This window comes from Engraulis encrasicolus, chromosome 16 (genome assembly GCF_034702125.1).
Source record: "Engraulis encrasicolus isolate BLACKSEA-1 chromosome 16, IST_EnEncr_1.0, whole genome shotgun sequence".
In the NCBI taxonomy this organism is placed as follows: domain Eukaryota; kingdom Metazoa; phylum Chordata; class Actinopteri; order Clupeiformes; family Engraulidae; genus Engraulis; species Engraulis encrasicolus.
In genome coordinates this window covers 41,192,924-41,211,596 of record NC_085872.1, presented here as the reverse complement: position 1 = coordinate 41,211,596, position 18,673 = coordinate 41,192,924, and the positions used below count along the sequence as shown (strand labels likewise).

Genomic DNA, 18,673 nt, shown 5'->3' with positions numbered 1-18,673 from the left:
TCAATGTGATGGACAGTAAAAAGTACTTCCAGAGGTCTTGGGTATATGTAGGCCTACTGAACTATGTTGATGTTAGTATTGTTAAGTGATACTTTGTTAATGTACTGTAACACTGAAGGTTATGCTTTGCCTGTAGGCCCTAGCCAGCCCACACCCTACTAGTTATACAACACCTTCGGCGTTGCTTCTAGTCAGGCCAAGAGCAATGTAAATATCATTTCTGATCTGCAGAAAAATCGGGAACTCCACCCACATTGCTGGAAACCAGTCAACCAGTAGCAAATTTAGGGAAGCGGGTCAACCATGCCGTTTGGGAAACGTTAATTCGGAGGCTCTTGGTCAGACCAAGTCTCAGAGAGGTTTGAAAGTCGATGATAATCAGGCTATGTACCGGTAGGCCCTATCTGTGTTTGAGGAATATAATCCAGCCACAGTCACTCAACGTACTGTATCTGCAAGGGACACATTGACACATTTCATTCTGTCTGGATTGATTGATTTAGCTTTTAATTGGCTGGGTCTATTGTAAAATCCCAGAGTATGTTACACCATAGGTTTTCCACTGTTTCGTTTAAACACCAAGTGGGTGTTTCTACCCCCTGAAAAGAGTGGCACCTCTCACAACCTCACAAGTCCTGCAGCACATGTCACTGAGTAAAAACCCCTAATAAATACTGTTCACAATTTAACAGTCTCTTCTTCATACCATATTTCCTGTTTTTTTTTGTTTGTTTTTTTTTTAATCAGAGAAATGAGCCAATTTGTATACAATGCAGAAGAAGGGAATTATTCTGTAATACCACTTCTATGGAAACCAAACCAACGGCAAGAAAATGCGCACGTAACACGGAGTCTCTTTAGGTTATCTTCCTTTAGCTTATTTTTTCCATGGGAATCCTCTTCCTACTCGGCCAACACCAGGACTACATGTAAACTTCACAGTAAGTATAGGGTGGCTAACCAGTGTTTACCATGGAAAAGAAACACCTACTAGTAATTTGGACGATGTCCACGCCTCCTGGACAGACGACGAGCTGCTGTAATTTGATCGTTTTGGGAGTTGCGCGGAATATTCTTCTTGCAATACAAAGTTTCGACGGGTGGTAATAAACTTCAAGAGAGCAGGCTACTGGGGGCTGCCACATCACAGTGCACAAAGAGCACACAATGCTTTCCTTGCTCATAGTTATAAGTATCTTGGCTACAGGTTTCGGTGTGCCACGGAGATGTGAACCTGGGGACGAGACATTAGGTGATGTTGACCACGATTTCATAGCCTACATTATTAATTAACTTGTCATGCGCGTAATAACATTTCAGGTAGCCACGCGCTGCGTATTGTAATTGTAGGCTATACAACTAGATCGGTTTGGACGATTTTGTTAACAGCTTAGAGTTATTGTCTCCCATTTGAGATACTTGCTTAGTTAAGTTAGTTAAGTTTGCTGCAATAATATGTTAACGACGTGTCATAACACCTAGGATGGCATGATGGAGCTGCATGAGGAGTGACACCGTTGACTCAAACAATTGTCAACCATGGCATCGCTACCTTTGTTGTTGTTTTTCTACGTGCGTACGTTACTCTGAAGTCTTAAAGTCCAAAACAAACATGTTGAATGACCAAATACTCTCGGATGTGCTTGGAGAGTGTCCATTTATACATCTAAAGAAAATATCTGGTCTGAACTTTGTGAGTGCTCTCTGCTACCATCTGGTGTCCAACGAGATGGCCAACTCAACTTCATCTGGTACTGTGGTGAATTACTATTTTTTATCTGATGTATTTCTCCCCCAGGAAGATGCAGAAGTCCAAACGAAGAAAAAGGTAAGCTCTCTATGTTGCAAGAGTAATAGAAGGCTTAGCAATATAGTTTGTGCTGTAGGAAGCCATGCAGAAACAGCCTACCAACTATATACCGTTCCCCATGAATTGGAATGTAAGCAAATGTAGTCATCATCATGAGAATAAGTGATGTCTGTTTTAATACTCTAAAGCTCCTTCTTGGATGGGGGATGTGCATGCATCTCTTGGCTCCTGTGACTCATTGGTTCAGTAGAGTGTGGAGGTCTTGAGGTCATGCCCCGAACGTCTCTAGCAAGGAAGGAAAACACACACAAATGCCGGGGCACACATCACATGATATGACACGTTTCCCCAGACGGAACGGGGGTTGGTGTGTGTGTGTGTGTGTGTGTGTGTGTGTGTGTGTGTGTGTGTGTCTGTGTCTGTGTCTGTGTCTGTGTGTGGTAAAAGAAGGCTGTGGAAAGGAAAGGAAGAGAGGTTGCAAAGAAAATGCGATGAAGGAATAGGGTAAAGGAAGATGAGAGAGGGGAGGATGTTCTTTAACCACAAAAGACTGCATGTGATGAGCCCAGTGATGCCTCAGGCCTAGTCAATTATTCACACACCTGCTCAACATTCTTCAGTCATCAGGCCTAAGTTGACATGATCTATATGTCAGGCATAATAGACCTGTATTTATTGGAAAATCTTGCTGACCTTGATCTGAAAAAGAAAGCTGGTAGGATTTTGCTCTTGAAACGTACACAATCTGTCCAGAGGCATCTGAGCGTAAATTACTTTTAAAATGTCTGTTCTGCTACTCCAGCAAGCAAAGTAAGAGAGCATTTTTTTAGGGTCAGAGAATCAAACGAGACACAATCAACAGTCCTGATCCATTTCATGAATGGGGCAGCCAAGGCCTAAGTGGGTAAGGAGATGGGCTTCAGATCAGAGGGTTGCAGGTTTAAATCCCACACCCTATCCCGCTCCATTGCTGAGGTGCCCTTGAACATCGCACCTAACCCCCCCCATTGCTTCAGGGACTGTAACCCTGTAATATTCATAAGTCGCTTTGGATTAAAAGCGTCAGCTAAGTGTAATGCAATGTAATGTAATGAGTGGACAATATGGTGATGAGTTGCATGCGTTTTCCTCACGTGTGCCCTCATGTGTCCATAGCCGCCTGCACAGACATGGCTCTGGCCTATTGTCAGGACGTCCCCTACCGCCACATCATGTTCCCCAACATCGTGGGCCACCGTAACCGCGTGGAGGCGGAGCTGGGCGCGGAGTACCTGCTGCTGAGCGTGCTACACGGGCTGCTGAACGGAGAGTGTTCCGAGGAGCTGAGGCTGCTGGGATGCTCCGTGCTGGCGCCCCGTTGCCATGACGGCCGGATGCTGAAGCCGTGCCGTACCTCCTGCGAGGCCGTGCGGCGCGGCTGCTCGCACGCCTTCGAAGGCATCGACATGGCCTGGCCCTACTTCCTGGACTGCGACCGCTTCTTCGTCAGCAACCAAGAGGGCTGCTACGACCCGCTGTCTGAGTTTAAAGGTAGGCTTCTGGATTTGCCAATGGAAGGAGCAGCCATGTCCTAACAACCATAGCCTGATGGTTTGGGAGTTGGTCTATCCTCTAGCCCTAACCTTTGCTACAGGGACGGTAGCCAAAACCCTGTACTTAATAACTATGTTGCTTTGGATAGAAGCTTCAGTTAAGTATAATGTAATAGTGAATTACAGGGCACGCCAGCTGTCCTAGACTATAAGGAGGACTGCTACTGTATGACCAGCTGTCTGGGTTTAGGTAGGTGTGATGGCGTGTCCATTACTAGGGTTGTGGGTGGACTGATTGTCTAACGTAAATAAGTCTCGCTCTTTGGTGTACCAGTCAAAACCCCAGTTTGGTTGCCCAGAAGGCCCTTCGTTACAGTAGAGTCCTGGAAGCATGGGGATGTGAGAGGCACAGGTGGATACCAGTTATGTTACACTGTTTGTTTTCAACCTCCCGGGCTTCCACCCTGAGAGGTGATTATCCTGGCATGGCCAGTAGCCCAGTTTGGAGTTCATCTGGTTAAAGGGGTATGCCCAGTGCTTAATTTGCCAAGCGAGAGGTCCCGGAGTGCAGAGGATGGGTGGCTCCCCCAAGAGGGGGGGTCTATAATGCCTTTCCCTGAGGTTNCATCCAAGGTTCCGGAGCTCTCGTCTGAGGTTCCGGAGCTAGCTCCCCCTTGCTCCCCCTCAAATTAAGCACTGGGTNTGCCACTATTTTGGGGATTAATACATTTAAAATCGTTGGCTGGGGTTTATAAAGGTGGTAAAGTGTCTTATTTTTCATGTTTAGCGTTGTCTTGCTTTAAGACAAGTTAAAAGAGGGAATATGTCGCTAAGCTAGTGAAAGTCAATGGATCCGTGTAGCATTCTACACGGATCCATTGACTTTCACTAGCTTAGCGACATGCTACAGTAAGGCATACCCCTTTAAGCGTTTGCCAGTTTGGGGCACTGGTTAAACTGCAGAGTGTGACTATGGATGCATGAGCACATACGAGTGCAACAATTCATTACAATTATATTCCTCTCCCCCTTACAGTTTAACCCATATTACCCTGATGCTGCATATACATGTACGTTGTTTGACCTTTGGCACCTGGAGCGAAATATATGCTGCATTCAGGCTCTTGAGATTTCAGTTTTTCTAATAGAAATGTGGGTGAGCTGAATGAACAAAGTCTAATGCCAAATGAGGGTCCTAGCTTTTCAATGCAACTTATTTCATGTTTTTATGTGCTTCGGAGGCTGAGATATTTAGGTTTTTATAGGTAGAGGGCACCTTTTCCCAAATAGAGCTTAGGCATTCAGCAGGCATGCTGGTGAGGTGCCTTAGGCTAAAATGGGTTAAAGAAAGCCTTATTAGGACCATGGAAAGAAAAATAATAACAACTGACATGTGTGGAAACATGGCAGTCCCACCATAATTTCAGCCATTGTTTTAGACTTTGGCAGTGTTATGAGTTCAGGGAATTGAACGAACTTGAGGTAGTATGTTGAAACACTCAAGTTTTACTACACCGTTGTTTTTTTGTTCTACATTCTCAGCAAGGCAAGAGATTGCCTTTGCCAACTTCACTGATGAACCCTCGACCATCATCCAGTTCACTTACCACACCAACGCGCAGATGTGGAGCACCCTGAAGCGCACGGCTGCAAAGTGTTCCCATATCTCTCGCACTTACAGCATTGGACGAAGTGTCGACGGCAAAGACCTACTTGTAATCGAGTTCTCCAATAATCCTGGACAACATGAGCTATGTGAGTAACGCTGAAAATATCACTCTGACATGTTTTATGCATTGTCCCATGATTTTAAAGGAAAACTTCTGCCAATTTCAATATGCTGTTGTATTGCTCACGCTACCCTTGACTTGTCTGTACACGTTGATGCTGCATGTTTCGACTCAGCCCTTTCCGAGATCTAAGTAATTCTAATGGGGGCAGATTTTTTTTACATTAACATTTAACATAGGCCTGCTCCAAATATTATCCCAAAAGGTATCGCTGTTTGCTAGTTGTCTGCTGATGTTCCATAACCTTTTGGTTGTTATTGGGAATAAGTCAAGATGTTTTTTTGAAATGTAAACAAACACCTGCCCCCATTACAATGACCAGGACCTCGGAAAAGGCTGAAGAAAAAAAATAAAAATCTCATGTACTGACAAGTCCAGAGTAGTGTGAGCATTACAACTGCATGTCGAAATTGGCAGAAGTTACCCTTTAACAGATACAGTACTAACATGGTAAAGAAAGAACATGATACTGACGTAAAATGTCGAAACACATAATATAATTTACTCTGATATCAAAATCAATACCACAAAACCGAAAGTAAAGCATGGACACATCACATGCCTGTTGTGTTCATTCATCCCTGTAGTGGAGCCGGAGATGAAGTACGTGGGCAACATGCACGGGAACGAGGTTCTGGGCCGGCAGCTGCTGATCTACATGGCGGAGTACCTGTGCTCCGAGTACCTGCTGGGCAACGAGCGCATCCAGACGCTCATCAACACCACGCGTATCCACATACTCCCCTCCATGAACCCAGACGGCTATGAGCTGGCTGCTGCTGAGGTAGCTGATCGCAACGACCCTGAGTTCAACCAGGAAGTAAATATCCGTCAATCGCTAAAACCCGCGGCTCGATTCCCGTCCCTCCGACTGTCTCGGCTGTCTCGTGCGTCCGCCTGCAGAACCCGGCTCAGCTAGGCTGGGCCGTTTCAGCATCCTACCACCAGGCTGTGTCTGTGGCTCAGGATGGGGAGTTAGTGTTGCTGAGGTCACTATCATGCCCACATCACTCACACAAGGTTGTCTGTTATTAGTTCAGTATCAGTTAAACAAGGGCCAAAGGTAGCAAGTAAATAGCACACTAGAGTTTCTTAAATGGGAATCTATCTGGAAATTAATGGAGAATTCTGTTCAAATTCAACATGCAGCTTTAGTGCTTTGCATATTGTTCATACTTCAAATACCATTCCAAAAGGTATGCACTCGGAGCAGACACTTTACAACACAGTAATACCTTTTGGGATAATATTTGGAGCGTGTTAAAAATGTGTTATAAATAAATAATAAACCCATGCCTTAATTAGCTGGCCAGCATTTCAGAAAGGATTGAACGAAAATGTCAATGCCAAAGTGATCTATACAACTGCTTGTTGAAATTGACTGGAATTATACTTTAAGATTTGTCCTTGCTTGGTTTTATCCATTGGTCTTGTTTTTTGCATTTAAACAGAATAGTTTGAATTGTCAATCCAGCATTCCAGAACATGTATAGGTGCAGGACAGCTGGTTGTAGGAATGCTCATGTCCTAAGTTCTCACTAATGATACCATACTTACCTTACTTTCTGTTTCAAACTAGAACTAAGACAGTTCTTAGCAGGTGAATGGACACACCAGGGCTGCAAATCGATGAAAGATCTCATCTTTTGTTCATGATTATTAATATTTATAACATCACTTGGAGCTATTCAAGACAAATGAGATATTCATTTTGACAAATGAGATACAAAAAAATTATGTCCAGACCATACTTGCACTTTGCTTTTTGCTGTATCTGTTGTGTCCATCTACCTCACACGAATCAACCCTCAGAATAACATAGACAAACAAAGCTGATAAAATTTTACTTCTTTACTTTACTATACTTCACTTAAACCTCTGGCTTCATTCACTGTGAATCGGGTCAGCACGGACTAAGGCAGGGAACTGCCCTAAAAGGAACTAAACCTCAAAACACTAATAGGCCCTGAAGCAACCCTTTACCACCATGCTGAATGCTGTCACCCAGACTCTCAGTGCTGTTCGTTTCTCACACTGTGAAAGTGTGCGTTCAGAGCACAGCCTAATATCCTTAGACCAGAGTGTACCACACTAGTGACCTCTACTGGGTTTTATTGGACAAAGCAATGGGCTACAGTAGTCCACTGCTATAACAGGCAGCAAATTCCAGAAAAGAGTGTCATGCGAAATACTAACAGTGAATTCAAGTGTTTCAAAATGTTAGGCTAATATCTGAATGCATAGGTTAACAGTTGTTTCCTCTGACTGGGCACAAGTTCAAGTGATAGCATTCAGTTCAGCTATTGGGCTGCTCATAAGAGAACACATGCAGTGTGTGTGACATCATTAAATATTCAAAACAAATTAAAACAAAACTGGATATAGAAGCTGAAACAAAGGGAGAATAATCATTTATTAACATCAACAATCATCAACAATCATTAACGTGGGTGCAAACTGAAAAAGCTAAATATGAATATTTAAATTTAGACGATACAACTCTGTGACTGGACACTGATCTGATATAAGTCCAAGATAACTCTATTGCCTCGGGTACACTTAATATAAAAGGCTTTATACTGTAGAGATCGTTATAATCCAAATTCGACTCCATTTACATTACTTACAAGTTCGATAACCGTGTTGGTCCACCAAGAAATTCTCATCTTTCTCTTCAAAAATATAATCCTTTCATACTTTCGTACACTGCTACAAAACAATCTTTGAGTGCTACTTCTCTAATTTGAATGCTTGTTCCCTTACCGTTCAACTGTTACTATATTCCTATCATTCCAACATTTGAGCTTTGAAACCTGCCCTGTCAATAACATGCCATTTGTTTTTCAGTGGCTGTTTCTGAGTAAGTACTCAAAACAAAAAGCGAAATGAAGAACTTTTACAATAACAATGAGTGTATGAGTAAATGAGCGTTCATCTGAAGTGCATCAACTTGTCCTGGTCTCATGACGGCCGCTGTATAAAATCTTTCAGGGTCCTATCTTAAATGGCTGGACGAGTGGGCGCCGCAACGCTCAGAACATCGACCTGAACCGCAACTTCCCGGCCCTGACCAGCATCGCCTACAGCCGCCGCCGCTACAGGCGCTTCAGGGTCGACCACATCCCCATCCCCGACTCATACTGGTTTGGCAAGGTAGGGACGACTCTCCATTATGTCTGGTGTAATCCATCCTGCTCCAACATGTCATGGTATAACAACAATGTGGATTACAACAATAGAGTGTTCTGGCTCATTATTGTCTTTATTTGTTTATTTGTTAATTTGGTTGTTTTATGAAGAGTAAAATTCCCTATATTTCATAGTCACTGACTAAACTTGCAAGCAATCCTCTGTGCATTAGCCTTTGGCATGTCATTGGTATAATGGTAATACCACACCAGCTCTTAAACGCGGTATGCAGAATACATCTCCCATATCACTGCTATGTTTAATAGTAGAAGGCAGACATTTTGTACTGGATTTATGAAGTTGTACGTTCTGAACATATAGGATCGAACTGCAACAGCAACTTTATGATTACCAATGGTGTCCTTGCACAGCTGGCAAATAATTCAAAAGCGGTCCTTGAGCAGTCTTCTAATTTTCAACAGTGTATTTAGTCAGGATCTCTGAAGTCCTGCCCCAATGTTTAATAAATGCTCGCTTGTGTAACATGTTTAGTCTTCTAAATTTAGTTTTTCTTTAACTTGCCTATTTTTCCACAGAACCATTTAAGAATATAAGGGTTATGGTTAATACTTATATATACTTTGTGTGTGTGTGTGTGTGTGTGTGTGTGTGTGTGTGTGTGTGTGTGTGTGTGTGTGTGTGTGTGTGTGTGTGTGTGTGTGTGTGTGTGTGTGTGTGTGTGTGTGTGTGTGTGTGTGTGTGTGTGTGTGGCACTCATCTATGGTAGCCTTGGCCATGTTCATAAATTGTGTGTCAGAGGTTTGCAAATAGCTGGACTAAATAAGAGGAACGCAAAATAGATAGCCAAGTACTGTTCAATATCTGCAGTTATAGGCAGTCTGCATATTTGGAGGAGGAGATTATTGCTACTTTAATATTGTTTGGGGCGCTGTATTTTGTATGTATGTTTCTCAATAATTATTGGTCCTCCCAAATAAAATAATCAAAATGTGTGTGTATACTATGTGTATGTGTGTGTGTGTGTGTGTGTGTTTTCCTCTCTTCTCTTTCTCTACTCTTTAGCACATTCAAGGACCGTTATGTATGATAATATGCTATATAAATAATATTGATTGATTGATAAATTGATGAAACAGTATTAACGTAGAATCAAGACCTATCCTCCTTACACAGTTCAGCCCAATACCAGTGCCCAGCGAGTCATTTCTTGCCCTGTATGCCCCTGTCCTCCAGGTGGCGCCAGAGACATATGCTGTGATGAAGTGGATCCGCTCCATCCCATTTGTGCTCTCAGCCAGCTTGCATGGGGGTGAACTGCTGGTGTCCTACCCCTTTGATTTCTCCAAACACCCCCAGGAGGAAAAGATGTTCTCATCTACACCAGACGACCAGGTGAGGTTTCACACACACCTTTTTAGCCGTGCTGCATGACAGGGAAATAAGATAAGATAAGATAAGGTAAGATAAGATATGATATTGTCTGTTTGCACAGAAATGTGTCTTGCATGTCACTTCTCCACAATCCACATATAAACCCACATTAAAAAGGCATAGAACACAATATGGCCTATAGCCCCCATATTCAACTAGCGGCGGACATCTATCTCTTGCCCTTGAATAATTCTTAATTGTTTTTTTGTTTTTTTTCTCGAATTATACCCAAATAAATTCGTTTTGAATGCTAATCTCCTCTTAAGAGTACAATAAAGTTTTGAGCAACTTGAGTATTTATTATTGGCTGTTCCTTGCATTTAATCAACATTGCATCAAATATGCCGTTTTCTTGTTGACAAAACCTGAGGTGTCCTCCTCTTTGTTGGGTCCGTATTATTGCAGCTACACTTGTAAATTCTTACTATGCATGTCAGGACTGCATAAACAAAGTCATAAGCAACATTTGAGCTTTGTTTGAAAAGTGTTACCTTCCGGCTTACTGGTTTTCTCTCTAAGAAATAAATCTTAATGAATGCAGTCTGCAAATATAGGCTATCAGATGATCTTAAGTCATTAAAAAAATACTGAAGGGTGGCAATGAGAGCAAGGCAGGCACCTCACCCCACACTGCTCCAGAAAAATGTAGGCCCTGTATGAGAGAAATGTTCTCCCCTCCTGTCACTTGAAATTAAATATCTGCTGTGTGTGTGAGTGCGTGTGTTTTGTGCTTACAAAGGCCTTGTGATTTTTTGTTATGTGTTGTTTCCCCCCTTATTTTTTTCACAATATGCTATTATGGCAGATGTTAGGGGGTGGGGGTTGGCCCTTTATTGGGAGGAATTTGGAAAAACTGGCCCTCTGGGACTTTTAATTGAGTACTCATGGCCTATAGAGCAGCATTTCCCAACCTTTTTTGTTCTGCGTACCCCCTAAGCCATGTTGTCGTATGAAGAGTATGCTCATGCATGCTCCATATACTGTATATTCGGCTATCCCAAAGTGGCTACACTCCATGTATTTGTTATTATTACATTTCTCCATGTACCCCCTGAGGTGTGCTCGCGTACCCCTAGTGGTACACGTACCCCTGGTTGGGAAACACTGATATAGAGTATGGTCATCTAGGTCCATAAGCTGTACTGTATAATATGCATTATGCTGTGTATTATTTTTTAGGAACAATATGCTGTTGTACAGTATATATACACTGTAGTTTACTGTAATATAAGGAAAATGTAACAATACTAGATGTATATGACGCCCTTTCATGGAAATATATTTCTGATTAACTAACAGGTATTCAAGCAGTTGGCTAGGATCTATGCTGATGCCCATGCTGAGATGGCTAGCAACAAGACCAACCGATGCGGTGGATCCTTCTCCAATAAAAGGGGCATCATTAATGGTGCCGAGTGGTATAGCTTTGCAGGAGGTATGTTACTTACTGGGCTTCACTTTCACAGATTGGAATTAGTTTGCTTTAAGAACTGTCAGATGGCTGTCATTCTGTAAACCTGCTGTAATTTGCCATTTACACGTGCGCACGCACGCACGCACACACACACATACACAACACACACACACACACACACACATACACAAACACACACACACACACATACACACACACACACACACACACACACACACACACACACACACACACACACACACACACACACACACACACACACACACACACACACACACACACACACACACACACACACACGTCTTACTAAAGTTTTCAGGGATATACTGTATGTAGCCAAAAAAATCCTCATTATCAAACACAGTGAAGATTCTATGCGCAGGTACGTCACGTGACGCGTCTAAGTTGATAATGAGGATCTGTTGCAGTTGGGGTAGAGAGTCAGCAAGAAGAGCCCATCTTTGCACCATCTCTGTTTGGGGTGTCAATGTGATTGCAAAGACACTTCATTCCTGTATGCATCTTGCCTCGCTGAGTTTTTGTAGCAAAGTTTGTGTCTGGCAGCACGATGAACATGCGCACGCCCAGTAGTGTTGCCGTGGTAACCAACCACTTCTTCAAGTGAACAACGAGTGGCAAATTAATTGTTATTACAGCATTTTTAAAGAAACTTTGCCAGCGATTAAGTGTAACAGTGTTACGGAATAAGCAATAAGCCACTTGAGTCTGTGGATTTGTTTTCGATTTATAATGTGTTAGGGGAGGTTTATGGCACTCCGCTTTGCATCATGCCCCACCACTCCCCTTACCCGTTATAAATCGAACACAAACCCATGGCCTCTCGTGGCTTATTGCTCACATAAATATCTTGTTTTGCAACAAATGTAGGTGCATGACAGTAGGGTTTGCGTACATGCTGCTGTGCATAGCAGCTGTAAACATTTTGTGTGTTTTTTTCCCCCAATTGATCTCCTTTTCAGGTATGGCCGACTTTAACTATCTCCACAGTAATTGTTTCGAGGTGACAGTGGAGCTGGGCTGTGACAAGTTCCCAAGTGAGGAGCAGCTCTATCCAGAGTGGAAACGCAACAAAGAGTCTCTCCTCAGTTTTATGGAAGCGGTAGGTTCAATATAGCCATGAGAATCTTTGCACATCCTCCTGGTTAAAGGGTAACTCCAGCCAATTTCAACATGTAGTTGTAATGCTCACGCTACCCTGGACTTGTCAGTACCTGAGAATTTTTTTTCTTCTTCAGCCTATTCCGAGATCCTGGTCATTGTAATGGGGGCAGGTGTTTGTTAAAAAAATAAATAATAAAAAATCCCAAAAACATCCAAAAGGTTATGCAACATCAGCAGACAACAAGCAAATAGCGATACCTTTTGGGAAAATATTTGGAGTGGGCCTCTGTTAAGAAAGTTTTTTAATGTAAACAAAATCTGCCCCAATTAGAATAGCTCAGATCTCGGAAAGGGCTGAGCCGAAAAAATGCAGCGTCAACGGGTACTGTCGACTCAAAGGTAGTGTGAGCATTACAACTGCATGTTGAAATTGTGTGGAGTTATCCTTTAAACTGTATAGTATGTTTTTTGTTGTTGTATCTATCCAACTGTATCCATGTTGTGTGATATTTAATTCCATGTTTGTCATGTACTTGAAAACACTGTGTAGAGGTACTGAGAACAAAGTAGGACATGTATTGAAATTGCCATAAATTATCAGTAAATTGCACGGAAACACACAATGGCATAATTTATGGCACCTGAAACAACATGGATCCTTGAATGACTACTATGAAGAACACAATTAGTATCAGCATCCTATCAGTTTTCTGTGGAGCCCCTGTGAGCTCCTGTCCATGTGGCATGTTTCAGGTACATCGAGGCATCAAGGGCGTGGTCAGGGATGAGCATGGCAACGGAATCAAAGGAGCAACCATAACAGTGAAGGGGATACGTCATGACATCACCACAGGTGAGCATCATCTTTCCAAGAAGGTGTCAGCGTCTTGTAAAAATGGCTATTCTTAAATGCATGAAATTTGCAACATCAGATATGCTTCTTTGGAGCCCAAAAAAAGTTTTCTTTTATTTGCTGCAATGAAATTTACTTCAGTGTCGCTACGAATAAAAAAGTGTATGTGAGTAGATGGGAAGGTACAGGTTTATCTGCCCTGTGCTTACCCAAATGAACTGGCTGCTTGTATGGAACACCTGTTCTATTTCTATCTATTAATGACAGATGCGTACTTCACAAATAAAACAAGCTCCCAGACACTCATGTCTAATAGAGACTAATTATAAAGCAATGTTTCAATCAAATGGACATCAACAACAGTGTGTGTTGGCATACGCCCAGCCTGTCTTGAGCACATTGTCTTGAGTCTAATCCCCTGCTCTTGTGTCTCCCTCCCTGGTGCACATGCTCTGCTGTGCTGCTGTGCTTCAGCTGAGGATGGGGACTACTGGCGTCTGCTCACTCCTGGGCTGCACATCTTGACCGCCACGGCATCAGGCTACAACAAGGCCGTCAAGCGCGTCAACCTGCCCCGGGCCATGACGCGGGCCGGCCGTGTGGACTTTGTCCTGAAGAAGGTGCCCTACGCGCCGGATGAGGACGACCTCTACATCCCTGGCCTCGAGACCTATGAGCGCTTTGACCCCTACAATCAGTTTGAGAGCTACTCGCAGAGGGAGCTGGGCGAGAACGGCGAGGAGCGACTGGAGAAGCCCTGGTGGTGGGCGTACTTCACCCAGACAGGCGACTCCGCACCCACCTGGCTGCTCAGAAACTAGAGATAGGGATCACCATCTGCAGTAGAGCTAGCACTCGGCCCAACCTAGCATGGTACACACCACCACGTCAGCACCACAACCCCGTCACAGCTAGCAAAGGAGCAGGCCGACAAAGAGAAACGCTACAATTGTCACTGTTTACACTTAACACATGTCAGCGTGGCCCTTGCCTCTTACATGTTGGTTTACAAATGGCCTTGAGCCAACAAAGCAGCTGAGAGTTTACGTAATGTTACAAGACACAGACAGAAATGAGAACACATGCCTCGTTTTATGTTGCTGACAAATGACGATAATGGATTTTGCCTGTGCTATCTTTCTCTCTTCTCCTGCTGAACTGAATGCCATTTTATATATTTCAGGGTAATTTGAAAGCAGCTCAGTCACAAGCACAGATTCATGGTGCACTATTAAAGGACAGATGAACTTTTAAATAGATGAGAAACTTTGAAAAAATGGCACTTTGTACACACATCCCACTGCATGCATTGCCTTGTGAGAACTAAACCTGTGTTACTTGTATTACCACTGTTGTCTTCACAAATTATCACAAATTATAGCGCAATTTCCGTATGATTACATTGTGAATCATTTGCATACACACACTTTAAAAAAAAATTTTTTTTTTTTGAGAATTTCTACTTTTTATTAAAAGTCCTTGAAAAGGTTATTGTTGTTGTCATGACAGCCATGCAACATTGAGCTGCAGGTGGCAGCAGAGTCCAGTTTTTTGACAGAATACCCTTTCTCTCTTAACCTTACCCAGCTTAACGAGGAGTAAGTTTGCTGTATGGGAGATTTTTTTTTAGCCATGTTCAATGCTAACATTCTTTCACATTTAGGTTTCTGTCTTACAGTATATGTGCTGCACTTCTATGATTTAAATGGAACGTAAACTGCTGGGTCGTTCATAGATTTAATGTCAATATTCATGTAGGCCTAAAGTACATGTCCCTGGACCATCAAAGCAGTCAAAAGAATTGTTTTTATCACATGAACCCTCCTCACTTACAAGCCAGAGCTCTGCTTCTATATAAAACAAATAGCTGCAAATATATAAATATGAAAGTGTCCCTTACTTTTTGAGTCGCTGACATTGTACTGTACCTGGGAACAATTTAGAAAGAGTGGTAAAAAAAATACATTTATAGAACATTTTGTTTAATCATGCCCTCATTTCATACTTGGGTAAGGGCATACAACATATATTTAAATAAAATGCCATTTTAATGTTTACTGAAAATTGGCATTGACAAGGCAGTGACTGCCCGATGCCCAAAAAATCTTGTGGCACTGTGTTTTTCCTTTGGTCATGATATGAAGTAGGCTACAGTATATGCTTTCAGTCAGAACTGGAGTCAGCAAATGAAATCCATGTGCCATTGACTTAAAGGATTTATCCGGAGTTGGAACAAGTTTGCCTGATTTTTGCATGTTTGGGATGAAATACAGTCACTCTAGAGCAAAATCAAGGCAAAAGGATGCGTTTTGAGAAAGTTTGATAATATCACGTTAGCCTCGTTAGCCATATCAGCTATGCAATATGAAAGATGCGGGCATCGTTTTTCGGCGGTTACACACATTTCAAAAACACAACATTTTAAAGTCTTGCACAGCTCAAAACAACGTCACACTTACCCCGTAATATGTTGAGGGTATCCACACATAAACCAAAGTGTCCAAAGTCCTTCATGTATTCTTGAAAGGTCTGCAGAATGTGTTTTGTGAAGCTACTACCTTGAGAATATCTAAATTACGGTCAAGACAACTATTTGACACTAAAGTCCACCAAGTAGATTGCCGAGTGCGTCGCACCATCAGCTGTGGTTACTCGCTATGGAAATAATCATAGCTGATGGTGCGACGCACTCGGCAATCTACTTGGTGGGCTTTAGTGTCAAATAGTTGTCTTGACCGTAATTTAGATATTCTCAAGGTAGTAGCTTCACAAAACACATTCTGCAGACCTTTCAAGAATACATGAAGGACTTTGGACACTTTGGTTTATGTGTGGATACCCTCAACATATTACGAGGTAAGTGTGACGTGGTTTTGAGCTGTGCAAGACTTTAAAATGTTGTGTTTTTGAAATGTGTGTAACCGCCGAAAAACGATGCCCGCATCTTTCATATTGCATAGCTGATATGGCTAACGAGGCTAACGTGATAGTATCAAACTTTCTCAAAACGCATCCTTTTGCCTTGATTTTGCTCTAGAGTGACTGTATTTCATCCCAAACATGCAAAAATCAGGCAAACTTGTTCCAACTCCGGATAAATCCTTTAAGGTCAAGTGACTGACTAATCATTTGAGAATATTCAGTTTCTCAGAGGTTGCTTTTGCTGTAAGCGTAATTGTCCAATCCATACAGAACATCTGGCCAATCAAGTTGACTGGATTTGAGGACACAGTATTTCATTAGATAAACCTTTTACCTGCTTACCCAATTACCTACCTTCTTGAAGTTTTTATATATTTTATACACAGGAGTGGTAAGTCTTCACTTTTCTTCCCGTTTTAATTTTAATACCGTAGCCCCATAATGCATGCAGTACCTCCTGTGGCATGCTGTAATTCATTGAAAAGTGATGCCTTAGTACTACACTACTATGCCATAACACAGGGCCTTTTAGTAATGCACTATGACTTGGTCATTGCTGTTCTGGTAACAGCAAATTTATAATGCCATGTCTTAATGGTTTTAATGGCGACTGTATTTGATTAGTTGTGTATGTGTATGTAGGCAGGGGCGCTGCCAGAAATGCTGGGCCCCATTAAAGATTCACATTTTGGGCCCCCTTAAGGGCCCCTCTCAGTGCTTGGGCCCCCTAAATGGCCCCTCTCAGTGCTTGGGCCCTTAGAATCTGTACCACTTTCCCCCCCCTAGCGGCCCCCATGTATGTAGGCCTACCTGGAATTAATTGTATATATTACATTCTTTGCAATTTTGCAATTTTAAGCTTTACCAGGGCCTCGAATCAATATGCGCACCATGCACCTACTGGTACACTGAGCACTTGTGTAGCTGTGTTGTCGTTGTCCCCCAGCCCTGGGGTCCACTTCACCTCTATCTGTTCTCTTTCCTGGCACTGGAGCCACACCAGGGACGGCGGCAGCGGAGGGTGACAGGACAAGCACCATGGAGGCGTAAATGACACACATGTACTACTGAAAGACGTGATGCTGAGGCGCTCAGTGGCACGAAGCCGTACACCACCTAGGGCAGTGTTTCTCAAACTTTTTCAGATCGAGGACCACTTTGTCCCCCCAAAAATGTTCAGGGACCACCTGTCAACTGAATTGACAGTTGACGGGTGCTAATTTCGATGCAGATCACTTACTTTTTATTCACATTTACAAGCCTGTCTTATTGTGGTGAAAATGAGACTTCAGCTATGTTTAGCTTTGTAATAATATTACAAATATAGTCTACTGCTAGCTTGTCTTGGAAAAGTAGAAATCCCCTCGCGGACCACCTGAGCTCTGTCGCGGGCCACCAAGGGTCCCCGGACCACACTTTGAGAATCACTCCCCTAGGGAAAAAATATGGCCATTTACAGTACAAGTGAGGCCCTGTCGTTCTTGTCAGTCCATTCGTACCTTGAGGTGTGCTGTGCTTACTGGTGATGTTGCCATTTCTGGACAGCTGGGAAGGAGCTGCTTTTTTTGAGGGTAGTGTTTGATGAAGGGTGCACTGTAGACTCTCAGGTTCCTCACTTCCTCCCGAGGTTTCGCTCTCTTGGGCAGACAGCGCTGAAGGCGACGTTCCGAAATATCCACAATCTATGAGAGCCAAGTGACCGCAGAGGGATGTCCTCAACCTGCCCTTCCAGCCTCTGGCCAGGCTTCACTCCCCTACAAGAAGACTCTCAAATTAATCTGCATTTTTTTTACTTTGCTGCTGCTGTCGGTCTATAAGTTATGGGTCCATCTCCTCTGTCTTGAGTATTCATATCGTTGTTTTACTTTGTTGTGACTATTTAGGTTACAAAACATGTTATAGAGACACACAATGAGAGAGAGAGAGAGAGAGAGAGAGAGAGAGAGAGAGAGAGAGAGAGAGAGAGAGAGAGAGAGAGAGAGAGAGAGAGAGAGAGAGAGAGAGAGAGAGAGATTGTCAAAAGGCTGTCACATGTTAACATGTCAAAGACATAAGAGGAGCACAGACAGTCATCCGGACATGTGGCCAACTCCTGGGCGTAATGTGGGTGGTGGGCCCTCTCAGTAATGTGGATGGTGGGCCCTCAGTAATGTGGGTGGTGGCCCCCTCAGTAATGTGGGTGGTGGCCCCCTCAGTAATGTGGGTGGTGGGCCCTCAGTAATGTGGGTGGTGGGCCCTCAGTAATGTGGGTGGTGGGCCCTCAGTAATGTGGTGGTGGGCCCTCAGTAATGTGGGTGGTGGGCCCTCAGTAATGTGGGTGGTGGGCCTGCTGTAGCGCAGTGTCTGCCTCTGGTCTGATGACTTCTGGGAATGCAGATCGCTGAAGTGCCCTGGGAAGGGTCAGTTGGTGGACTCCACTTCGCTCCACACGGCTGCCCCTTTACAACAACACACGGGGTGTAAGATGTATAGAGGAGGAGGTTCAGACGCTTTCTCAGCGTATGGGCTCTGGGTGTTTCTAAAGCACTCTGCAGAAGAACCGAGATTTCTAAAAAGTCTTCCCAATTCGCATGACCTCTCCGAACGGCATGCATCATTTACAGAGGACTAAAAGGAATTGGGGGGGGG

At 43.3% G+C, this 18,673-nt stretch overlaps 1 protein-coding gene across 2 annotated transcripts; it reads left to right on the top strand.

Moving 5' to 3' along the window:
- The first annotated feature begins 1,071 nt into the window (after positions 1-1,071).
- Positions 1,072-14,646, top strand: cpz (carboxypeptidase Z). 2 transcript variants are annotated; one of them, XM_063219630.1, is made up of 11 exons: positions 1,072-1,252; positions 1,799-1,828; positions 2,966-3,340; positions 4,885-5,097; positions 5,720-5,916; positions 8,124-8,285; positions 9,516-9,674; positions 11,013-11,148; positions 12,129-12,268; positions 13,024-13,123; positions 13,598-14,646. In XM_063219630.1, the coding sequence occupies exons 1-11, from the start codon at positions 1,168-1,170 to the stop codon at positions 13,942-13,944; spliced, it is 1,944 nt and encodes a 647-aa protein (XP_063075700.1). In that variant the 5' UTR covers positions 1,072-1,167; the 3' UTR covers positions 13,945-14,646. The 2 variants fall into 2 exon arrangements, with proteins under 2 accessions (XP_063075700.1, XP_063075698.1); XM_063219628.1 differs by having other exon boundaries at positions 5,720-5,952; positions 13,598-14,644.
- The last annotated feature ends 4,027 nt before the right edge of the window (positions 14,647-18,673 follow it).